Genomic DNA, 12,082 nt, shown 5'->3' with positions numbered 1-12,082 from the left:
TCTTGTATACATTCATATATAGCTACAAAAATACAAAATACCAAATGCAGTAACAAGATATTAAATATAGGGGAAAGTAGTCTTGCCTTATCTGAATACAATAACTTCTCAACAGCCACATTGAGGTGTCAATAAATAGATTTTAAATTATGGTCCCCTAAACAACTTACTTTCCCATTAAACACATTTTATTAATTTATCGGAATCCACTGTGTTTATGCCGTATGAAATATTTCTAGCTTTAGGCAAAGGAATACCAAACCTGCCCCTATTAATTTTATATAGGTGGGGTTTAGTCGGGTCATGTAACTTTGCTTTACGTGACCCTTGCGATAGTAGTACAACTGTAGGTTGAAGAAAGTCTGACTCTTTACAAAAGGTAAGTGAGGTGAGTTAGTGTGAGTGTCTGGGTGAAGTTGTGTGTGTTTCTGGGGGCGTGAGTGTGAGTATCTGGTTATATGTGTGTGTGTGTTAGTGTCTGGGTATCTGTGTTTGTGTCAGTGTCTCTGTGTGTTTATGTAAGTATCTGGGAGGGTGTCTAGCATTGTAAGTGTGAGAGTCTGGGTGTGTGTCAGTGTCTGGTTGTTTGTGTGTGTCTGGGTGTGAGTGTTAATGTCTGGTGAGGAGTGGGTTTTTTGCAGCCTCTCTGGTGTCCCTAACCATGGGTTATTTAAGTATTTGCTGCCTTTTTGGTGTCCCTGACCTGACCCTGGGATTGTTTAACCGTTTACTGCCTCACTGCGATCCCTGTCCTCAGCTGCCCTCCCTGGTTATATTGGGATTCCTTCTCCGGATATTGGGTTCCTGTTTAGAACTTCCTAACAATGTGTGTTAAAGTTAGTGTGTGTTAGTGTCTGGGTGCGTTGGTGTGAGTGTACAATGTACTAGCTGACCCATTTAAGAAAGCACAGTGAGCACAGTAATGCCTTGCATTCTGTACATACAAAATACACTATGTATGATTAGAAATACATAAGTGGTATATAGACACATTAATACACTGTATTATATATTTATACGTGCATGTATTGCATGTATTTCTGTAGGAGATTTTAACCATAGTGTTTAAAATGAAGAGTGGGTTGCCCTATAAAAAGTATGCTCTGGGCATACATTGCCTGTTATATATAAAATGTATGTATAGGACCCAACAGTAGATGTTTGCCCAAGACCCCATTAAACTTAAAGATGCCCCTGAATGTTAATATGACATTACGGTAATTACATCATTAAATATCCCTCTGGTGAACGATAATGCAATAATTCACCATTCTGAATGAATCCTGAGATCCTGTTGTGAAATAATATAGTCCAGACAATTTTTTGGTCCAGCATTAAGTGTCTGTAATATTTTGCAATGCGTACAACAATTGCTTGTTGCTTTTGTTTTTATTAATTTCCTGAGCTGAAAAAAAATATTTTTGGGAATTCTAAAGTACTTTTGATATTTAAGTCACTAATGCGATTGCACATGTTTTTATTCCTGGAATGTTGCAAAACCCAAAAATTCAAGAAACTTTTATTCTTTATTTTTAAGACAAAAGAAACCAAAACCTCTTTATTTCAAACGATTTACTGCAAGGAAGAAAAGACATATTATTTCATGTTGGCACCAGAAAAACATTATCAGTAGAAGTTTTTGGCCCACAACTTTTTTTCCAACTTCAGGTATTACCGTATTTAAACCTGAAGCAGAAACTCTAAATATTTTCTAAGCACGTGGCAAAGTAATTTGTGTTCCTACTAGACCTCATAGCTCTAGGGAAAGTTTCTTTTAAACAAAACACATTTTTATTTATACAAAAGAAAAAAGAAAAAACATTTTAGTATGCAAAGGAACCTTTAAACAAACCCCTTCACAAAGGAGATGCAAGAAACATTTTTTTTTCAGGATTTTATAATTTATTGTAAACCCAAAGGCAACTTCTTTAAGAAATACAATATTTATTGATATTTACTAACATGTATAAAAGATTTAGCTGCACTCACAACAAAGAATGTTTCTTTTTCTTTCTTCTCATGGTGCTAACACAATCCTGATAGAACGTTGCCTGAGAACAAATAGGTTAAATGCTGCTCACATTTTATTACAACGGATTTTGAGTGCGACTGACAACGTGATGTGCTGTCAGCACCAAACACACATATGAGGTCCGAACACAATTGTTAGGGATCGGAAACGCAATAGTCAACACAACGTGGAAATTACATGGCAAACAATACAGATTTTTCCAGAGGTAAAACCCACAGTGGAAACATGAATAAAAACATTATTCATACAATACTGCTGTATTCACAGATATAACTGTTCTTAAACGTTTCGAAAACACAACTGTTTTTGTATGAGAAACAACAACAAAATATAACAAATCAACAAAGAGGAAGATCTTATACAAAATGGGTGCTTCACAATTTCCAGGTTGTTTAGCAATATCTTTATTAAGAGGCGGAATAACAGGAAAACCAAATTATGTTCAAGTTTTATTTACAATATATTAAAGCTTGTATTTTTGTTTCTCCATAAAAGTTTTTTTTTGTGATTATCATTTTTTTAATATGATATATTCAGTACTATTAGACCATTCCCACTATTTTTACACAAATATTTAAGGAATGCACATCAGTTTTAGAATATGTGCGTAGAAGTAAAACAATGACAAGCTTATAAATATGGAAGATAAAAAATAATTGATCAAAGCAAACTCACAAACATGTAAATCATAATCTTAAATAACCATTTTCCTCATGATCCTTTCATTCATTCATTCATTCATTCATCATGTGGTATCTAGAGCTACTGGAGAGCTTCTAGTTGCCTGTGCATGGCCTACAAAAATCATAGTTGGAAGCTGCTTCTGAGTTTTAGAGTTATCAGAACAGTTGTGCAGGAAGTTAGGGGCTCTGTCACAAACTGTTGTAGGCACAAGGAAATGTATTAATTAAATGGGCACACTATATTATAGGCTATTTCTATTTGTACATTAACATACGGTAAGTAAAATAATTCTCATTGGCTGGTAGATAAATGGGACTACTGTTGAACTGACATTTTAAGGAGACACATCCCTCTCAAAGAACACTCCAGCCATATATTTTGCATTTCTTTCCTTTAAACATATAGATAAAACAAAATCTTCTGACACATTTGCTATCTTTCCTTGACCCTTAAGCTTTTTGCCTTGCACTGGCTCGCAAGAGTCTAATAAGACCCCCTCGCATGTATGTGTAAAAATGCACTCCCACTGGTTTCAACAGCAGCACTTTCCTGCCAGTGATTGGCTCCACCAAAAATGTCATGTATGCATATTAAAGTAATTACTTACTATTTTAATATGCATTCATCATTGGGCAGGTTATTTTGGACAGGAGATTGCCCCTTTAAATGCATAAGCACAGGCATAAGCAACATGTATATAGTAAAATAATTAGTTACATTTATGGAAACATTTGATGATACTTTGTGGTTTTTTTTTTTATTAATTAACTGGTTCAGGATCCTACCGATATTCTATTACATCCATAAAAAAGAGGCCCTGCTTCTACCTTCCGCTTATCACACATCATGTGATCAAGAATGTGGGGCTGCACAATCTTGATTACTCTGTGATCACCACATAGCAAGATCAGAGTGAGAAGGGGAAAATAATAATAAAAAATAGTAAATAATTTTTTTTTAAAACGAATATTTATAGGGACCCCAGTGATGTCACCATGACATCATTGGGGTACACTCTATTTTCAAGAGGGATCCCTGAGGTCTATAAAGATCCTAAGGGGATCTTTAGTAATGTTGCACATAAAGCAGTGCAAACAATAAAAAATAATGTGATACAAAATAATAATAATAATAATAATACATGTAAAAAACATTAAAATTGTAAAAAAAAAAAAAAAAGGTTCCCAGCTCTTTGCAGAAAATCCCACTTACCCCAAAAAAACAATATATCATTTGTTTGGATAACACAAAAAGAAAAATTGGTTGGACAAACATATAATAAAAATGTTCTTTAGAAATACGGGTTATGAGGGAGTAAAAAACTTTTAATTAGCTATAATGTGGTTCAAGATAAAATAATTTAATGTCATTTTTTAAATATAATGTATACATTTTATATTTTTTCTACTGCTTTTTTAATTTAGAGTTTTAAATAAATTACATTTTCTCTGAAATGTTACTAGCTAAAAAGAATATTTTTTTACAGCAATAAACCCATAATGGTGAATGATCATCTGTGTTTTTTTGTCTGGTCCATCACTATTTCCAAGGTACCTTATGTCATTTTAGGACATTCTCTTAGGAACCTACATAGGTGAAAAAAGTGTCAGAAATGTCTGCCATTCCTGTAGTAATTATGTAAACAGAAAAATATATCTAAGGGAAACCTTTTTTCTATCAATTCTTTTCAACAACTTTCACATGCCCATGCTTTGGAACATGGGAATGTTTTAAGAATTTGCTTCACAATAAATTATTCTCTTTTTTCTTTTTTTTTATTCAGACCAACGCTTAATGTACTTGCTTAACTTACTTTTAGAATACTTGCCTGCTTAACACCAAAGCTGCATGCACTACGAAGATTATTTTTTTAAAATAATGTCTTCGTGATAAATATGAAAGCTTATTACTGAAAAGAATAAAGCATACGAAATCCACTTACAAAAAGATGTATTTCTAGGTAACACTTACGTTTTTGTATTGATTTTAGTTTGGCTTTAGCTGGTATTTCTCAAAATCTCAAATTTCTCAAATTCTGCTAAATGTTCAGAGTTTATGACCTTCAAGTGCTAACAGATGATAGTTTTAGCTACGAAAAAGTTATTAATGTTTGCTATGCACCCAGAAGAAGGGTAGCCACTTTTGGTAAGTTCCTAGGTTCATATATCTATATATTTATTGTGCTGAGCATCCACCAACATCAACATGTAATGCCTATTCCAAAGATCTCATACCTCATCAGCTTTTCCAATAATATTTTGTAAATTTGTGAGTTAAAGCTACTTTTTTTGACAAGGATTACAGTTTAGCTAGTGTGTGCACCTCTGCCTCATTTGGTTGAAAAAGTTTTGTTTTTAAACACAACTAATCATAGTACACAAGCCATATATATTACAAATAGAGTGAAAAATAGGAAAAATCCTTAATCACACTCTAGAAGTTGGAGCTTTCTGCTGTAGACTTGTATGTGATCCAACGTGCAGGTTTAAAACACATTTCAAACTGTCAAGGCACTGCAATATTTGTGTTTTTTTATCTGTAAACTATCTTTATTATATGCAATGTAAAACAAAATGCAATCTCAAAGACATTCACGGGTCTCTTACTCCAAAAAGTTATCGCACTAATAAGTTATTTATTATACATTGGCTCACTCAGTTTATTGGGCCCAGGCGACTATAACACTGCATAGAACCAAGTATTATTGCCACTGCAACCAATGGATGGTCCTTCTGACTGGATCATTTAATTGATAGCTTTCATAATAAGATCACTTTTATAGCTTTGGACCAAAACTGTGCTCACAAAATAGCCACTGGATCCTCATAACAGCATGAATACTACTGTAGTATCAGAAAAGAAAATTAATAATTTCAGTGTTGAAGATGTTATGAAATGAGCTTATATTTATGAGCATACCTACAAATTTGAAGAATTCATATTTTTGTTTGAATTTAGTATGTTGCTTCTCATAATTTGGTAAGATTCTATTCCTCCACATGTCATTCCGAGAGCAGGGATATAAGATCACATGAGACATGTGGAGCAAGGAATAGATCAACTTGTTGGAACTGGGTCAACCTGCGTCAAGCAGGCTCGAGCTGTTGTTGAGCTGACAGTCAACATTAGTGAATAAGTGATCTGCGCGGTTCAGCCAACAACACAAGAGCTGTAATACTTCTTTAACCTGCAGTCTGTACCCGCAACTTCTTCCATTGGAGACGTGCATAAAAAGAATTATAAATCCTTCTACCATTACATGTTATAAAGATTTTTAGTCAGTCTTTGTAAATATAATACTAATTAGACATAATCTTCATTAGGTGTCATTCTCATACTGTTATTTTATTCATATTAATGGAAATATATAATTATAAGTCTTTGCTCTTACTTAACAGCCTCCTTGTCATTCAATGAGCATCCCGTAATTCTCTCTTCCTATCATTACTATATAGCCCATACGCAAACTATATGCAGAACATTTCCCATCCACTTTATATCGTGTGACATAACAGCTATATATTCATGATCATATAATTATGTCGTTTTTATATAAAGGTATATGTACATATGCAGGTATTTCTCTATAGAGATATCTGTATCATACAAAGTATTAGTGCTTTACATACTGTGTGGTCAGGGTGGTTTATATATTTTATAATAAATTACTTCATAGCTTCAAAAACATGCATTTTTTTTTGTAAATGAATGTTTGCATGGAATATTAGCTCATTTTTGGATCTATATGATAATACATCTCAATTAAGAGCAGAACATATATCATAAATATAAAACCTTAGACTGGTATTTGTGCAATCTTTACAATGTGGTCCCAGCCTGTTGTGAACATTGTACATTCACTAGTGAATTTAGTCGCCTATACATAGCTGGATTGATTTAATATAGTAAAATCTGTTTTGCCAAAATACGGTATGTATTAGCAAGTGTTCTGTATACTTAATAAATAACTTTGTTATAAATAACTCTGTTATTAAAAATAATCTGAAATACTAAATCAATCTAAAGGCTCTAGCAGGTTTCTCACAGTATTCCCAGGATGAACTATGCAGCAGTGCACTTGAAATGCTGATTCTTACTTCCTTGTATTGGAACATTTTATAACAGTAATGCAGCATAACATTGTTTTTTTGTGGGCGTTTGAGGATGTTTACTATTCCCTGGTTATTTTACAATAACTGGCATGTGTAATATGTCAACAGCATAATATGACAAGTTGATGACCAGCGGAAAAAAAATATTTTTGGACCTTTTAAATAAATCTTCAATAAATCACACAATTGTTAAAATTGGAATAAGATAAAAAAAAGAAGTCAACAGCTAAACATTGAAGTCTGTTGTTTAATACATCTCATTGTCATGTTCTTCAATCCATCAACTGTACACATTATTTGAAGTAGAAGACACAAGCAGGAACGGACTAGGAAAAAATCAGCCACCTGTGGAATATATGCAACGCTCTTACACTTTAGCAGCATGTGGTTGCACACTAAAGAAATTAATCAGACAAAAAGTGGGATGAAATTTGTGTGGGCCTGGCTATGATAACTAACATAATGATATAGTGGCTTGAATGGAAGATTGGAACAAGAGAATGCATTATATCAATGCTCTTTTTTCCCATCATAGAAGCAAATCATCATCTGGGTGTTTACCCCATTGTTGTATTACATTTGAATTTATTTGGGTCTTGTGGCAGCAAATAAAATGTACAGCATGGTGAAGAATACATGACATTTCTGTGAACATTCCCCCCCCCAGTTTTTTTGAGGGTGCAGAATCTAGTGTGATAGCCTGGTGATCTCTCCAGATAGAGAATCCTCTGTAGATAATATATCATTTGTTAAGGCCTTTCCTCCAATTTGGGTGGTTTCACCTACTGAAACAAAAGTTGTCCACATTATTTAACAACAAAAGTATAAAAGTTCACTATGCGACGCCATCTCCATTGCATTGAGTTCACATATCAAGAAGGTCATCCCCACTTTCATCACTTTCCACAGTAAGCTGTCTTGTCCACCACTTCTTGACTTCAGAACCACAGGAGACAGCATCGGACATTGGGTTCATTTTGCAAACTACAGATTTCATTGTGGTGCGCCCTCCAAATCGCAGATTAACAGAAGACACTGAATGACTAATGGGTTTTGGTGCTAGAAAAAGAATATTGAAAAAATAAGTTGTATTTAATGTTTCAACACTGGTAGTTAATATTCATGACTTTTTACATTGTAATCTTTATTGAGTAGCTGTTTTATTTGTTATCTTGCAACTAGCCTTAGATACAGACAATTCCCAAATACTGAACAGATGGATAGGTAATAAAAAATATTTGACAATAATTAAAGAGCGTGATAACAAAGCCGTCGCTACTCTAGTCCGTTGAAATTAATCTTAATAGATATATATTTGCAAAGTCAATAAGCATCTAAAGGTTCTGTTGAGTCCAATGTGGGCTTAGCTCTAGTCATTCACCTTTCGATTAACTCCATTTATTTAGTAGTTAGAGGTGCTTGGGAATTCAGTTGTGTTAAAGTGACGCGTTCCACTAAGGCACTGGAGTATTATTCAAATAATTAATTTGGTTGAGGTTCTTCGGGTAGTAATCAGTTACCTTTATAACTGATTGTGAATAAATCAGATTCCGTTCCTATACTTCAATTTCAGTGCATTGTATTATATTGTGTTATATACTCAGTGGATTATTTTCTATTACCTGATGGCAATCTCCATTGTCCAAATTTCCGCTGTGGCTTACCAGCTTCTAATGAATCTTGTCTGTAGCCACCTCTGTCTGAAAGAGTTGGGCTAAGCAGCTGTTGTTGACTACTTGTCTGAAAAACAGAAATAAGAAATATTTATGTCATAGAATCCTACGATGTTTTGAAAATTGTGTCTTCCTTACATTTTGAGCTATTAATGTATACACATATTAAACTATTGGGAACAGTAGTTCTATAGAGTCATTACCATAGATCAGAACTCAGCTTTAGACATTGCATGCTGATGCAACTTAGTTATTTAGAAGCTGAAACTCCTGCTGGTAGAGGTCCTTTCGCATTATCCAGTTTCTGTTGAAGGCTGTGCAGGGCTTTACTTATTCTCCCATACGCTATTTTTCTTATCCTTACAATTGTCCTTGGTTCTGACATCACCATTCATTTATAAAACATGTGTATGCTGTGTATGTGCCACATACCTCTGGCTGTGCATTATCCTGGTTATTAAGGTTCATATCATCACTTGGCTGAGTTGTCTCAATGCTAGGAGGGTTCAGGAACCTGCTCAACTCTTGCTGCTGGCTTTCCCGCAGGCTGTGGATAATGCTGCATGACTGTTGTTGTTTCTGAATGAAGTTGAGAAAGAGTCTTTCAGATATCTGGGTACTATGTATATTTTTCTAATATGCCCATTAAATCCCCAACATGTCAAATTAGTGGAAAACATACATAAAACTGAAGGAAGCCAATTAATGCAAATGTTTGACTGTGATCATACAAAATGCATATTTGTTCTTTATATACCATTAATATAATAATTTAACATTGCAAATTTCATTTACAGTCCTACATTAGGTGTTTCTTCTTAATTGTTCTCTAAAAGCTGTTCATGGGTGTCTTCATATTTGTTTAGAATGTATAATGTACCTCCAGATGGTAATAATGCAACAAACAGTAATGGTTTTATGTTTAGATTTTGTGGTTAATGTCCTTTATCATCATTTAATGTCTGTCCGAGTTTAATTTAAGATACAGGGTGTAATTTTAAAACATAAACAAACAGCCAATGATGGGCATTCTAATTGCTCCCAGTTACACAAGTCATTTCATAATCTAGCAGAAAACCAGGGCGCAAATGCATAAAATAAACATGATTCAAATATTTTAGTTTCAGTGGGACTCACCTAAATTGTATAACTTATTTTTTATTCAATGTACCCGTTCAATGTTAATTTCTAATAATGTAAATAACGGTCTAAAAAAACCTGCTTACTGCTCTTATTCGCTTTAGGCATTTTTTGAGCCACATCCTGATGGTTTGTTTAGCTACTTCTTCCTCAATTGTGTATTCCAGTTGTTCTCTGGCCAGCAGTTCCTCCAGCTGAAGGCTTTTTCGGATATCCACAGATCTGTATGAGAGCATGCTGCAAGAAAAAATATATGTTTTGTGAAATATATTGACAATAACCAATCTTAACCGATTACAGAAGTGTCCAAGATGCACTTGGATCTGTAAATGAATGGTACCGAGAAAAGAACAGAACAGTTTGGTTCAAGGACAATGTATGTCTGCAAACACGTAACATCAGAGTGGAGTTAAAACTCAAAGCTTACCTTAGTACATCATGAAAAGTAACATCCCCCCCGCTATGCAGTCTTTCCATTTCATAGCACATGTGCTTAAACAGGAGCTTGTCCTTGTCCAGATCTACCTCTAACCTTCCACGCAGCAACCTCAGGAGAAACTTGACACGAAAGGTAGGAATAACGCCCTAAGAAATGTTTAAATACAATGTAAAAATGTAACTGGTAGACCACGTGCCCAAGGCTGTCAGAAATCCTTTATGTTAAATGTTGCTTGTTTATCATGATATTTATGACTAGAAGATGGGTAAGATCAGCAGGTTATTTACCTAGTATAGCTAAACTGTGTGAGCGTGATGGAGGAAACACACAGCATTTCACATTGGACACGTTGGACACAATGGAGTAATGATCTTGTGTGGTGAAATGGTTGGAAATCAAAGGTTTGGTTCTTATAAATCTGCTCTTGGGATGTGATATTTAGTTTCAGCATTATTAATTCTATTTTACACAAGAGGATGTGATTTATTTAAATCTCTACACACCTCATTCCAAAAGCATTTAGCAAATCCACCCCATGAAAATACATTACCTCTCGTTTATCATCAACCATATTCCATATTATCTGATAGTGCCGCAGATCATTAGGACTCAATAGCTGGTCTTCTTCAGTGGAGTAAAACAAGGAAAAATTCTCCACAATTATAGCTGAAATCATTAAACACAAAAGAAAGGGCAAATGAGTGGTATTAGCATGATGGTCGATATATCTTTTCTGTTCTATTACACATTCATAATGGGATTTTTATGAGTAATATGAGTTATTATACTGTGATGAATTGCTAGGCATTTGCTACATTTTCACAGTTATGTCATACTTACCAACTAATAAGTTTAACATTATATACGCGATAATGACATAGAATGAACAGAAGTACACAAGGGCTCCCGCATAGTTTCCGCAGTCTGTTTCCCAGTATCTGCTATTATCTGGTGTGCAAAATGGTGGTTGGACCTGAATAGAAGTAAATACATTTTTTTTTTACAATTAACTTATAGATATGACTTATAGATATAACGGTTCTTCTGCCTGTGTTAACATGATTTTATAACATTATCTTTTACTAACTTTGCAATACCCATTAAAGCAGTTCCTATTTTATTCGAGAGCTAAGATTCTTCTACATCAGAAACTTTTTTAAAATTCTAGCTTAAAGAACCACAAAACCAACAATGTTTTTTTCTAGAAGGGATTACTTAAATTATATGACGTTAGGGTAGCACTTAGAAACTGCATCTCTTTACCATGAGCTAGAGTCAATAGCGTATATTAATCTATCGCAACAGCAAATCATAACACAAATTGCAATGGTAAAAAGAAGACGAAAAGCTCTATCGGCGCTGATTCACCAAATGAGATAAAATATATGCCTGTATTTTATCCCTGTTTTCAATTTCAATCTATGCAAGAGTTATTATTCAATCGACTGCCCCGTGTGTTAAGTATGTGGACTTTCCTCAAAATTCAAGACGCTGCTTAAAAGTAACCTTTCTTTAAAACTACAGTCGTGTTTAACCTTTGGTGACAACACAAAAGAAGCAATGTTCTTAATAAGCTTTCTGAGACATCTGAACCCCCCCCCCCTACAAATTAAAACATTAAAGCAACATTCTTTTTAGATTCGATTAAATACTAAAACTGTAGACACCGGGTCACATGGTTCCCCCAAGAGGGTTTTTTGTGCAAGATTTGTAGTTCAATTTTCTAGTGCTATACTCATTTCTATGTTTTACTCAATATACAGACATATCAACTTGTATGGTCCATTAAAACCTGTCTGCGGCTTCACAGTGTGTTCCTCTAATTACAATACACACTCTTAAACACCACATTTAGATAATGAGCCATAATGTTGCTTCACTTCACATTTGCAATTGTTTAAACTAACTACATATTGCATCAATGGAATTGGCTTTTAGGTTTATAAGCTGTTGGCTTTCACCAGTGATGCAAAGAATGGAAAGGATGAATATTGTGGGCGCC

At 34.2% G+C, this 12,082-nt stretch overlaps 1 protein-coding gene across 1 annotated transcript in view; it reads right to left on the bottom strand.

The window, feature by feature from the left end:
- Positions 1 to 7,174: 7,174 nt before the first annotated feature.
- NALCN (sodium leak channel, non-selective) overlaps positions 7,175 to 12,082 on the bottom strand; it is a 140,155-nt gene continuing 135,247 nt past the window's right edge. The window contains exons 39-45 of the mRNA XM_053455325.1: positions 10,921 to 11,053; positions 10,631 to 10,746; positions 10,069 to 10,226; positions 9,728 to 9,878; positions 8,934 to 9,080; positions 8,451 to 8,568; positions 7,175 to 7,887 (exon numbers count right to left, since the gene is read on the bottom strand). Of these exons, the coding sequence (XP_053311300.1) occupies positions 7,694 to 7,887; positions 8,451 to 8,568; positions 8,934 to 9,080; positions 9,728 to 9,878; positions 10,069 to 10,226; positions 10,631 to 10,746; positions 10,921 to 11,053 (1,017 nt within the window). The 3' untranslated portion in view covers positions 7,175 to 7,693. The remainder of the gene's footprint in view (positions 7,888 to 8,450; positions 8,569 to 8,933; positions 9,081 to 9,727; positions 9,879 to 10,068; positions 10,227 to 10,630; positions 10,747 to 10,920; positions 11,054 to 12,082) is intronic.

The sequence above is a fragment of the Spea bombifrons genome, chromosome 2 (genome assembly GCF_027358695.1).
Source record: "Spea bombifrons isolate aSpeBom1 chromosome 2, aSpeBom1.2.pri, whole genome shotgun sequence".
Classification (NCBI taxonomy): domain Eukaryota; kingdom Metazoa; phylum Chordata; class Amphibia; order Anura; family Pelobatidae; genus Spea; species Spea bombifrons.
Note: the sequence above shows the minus strand (reverse complement) of the source record. Positions and strands in the feature narration are given on the sequence as shown.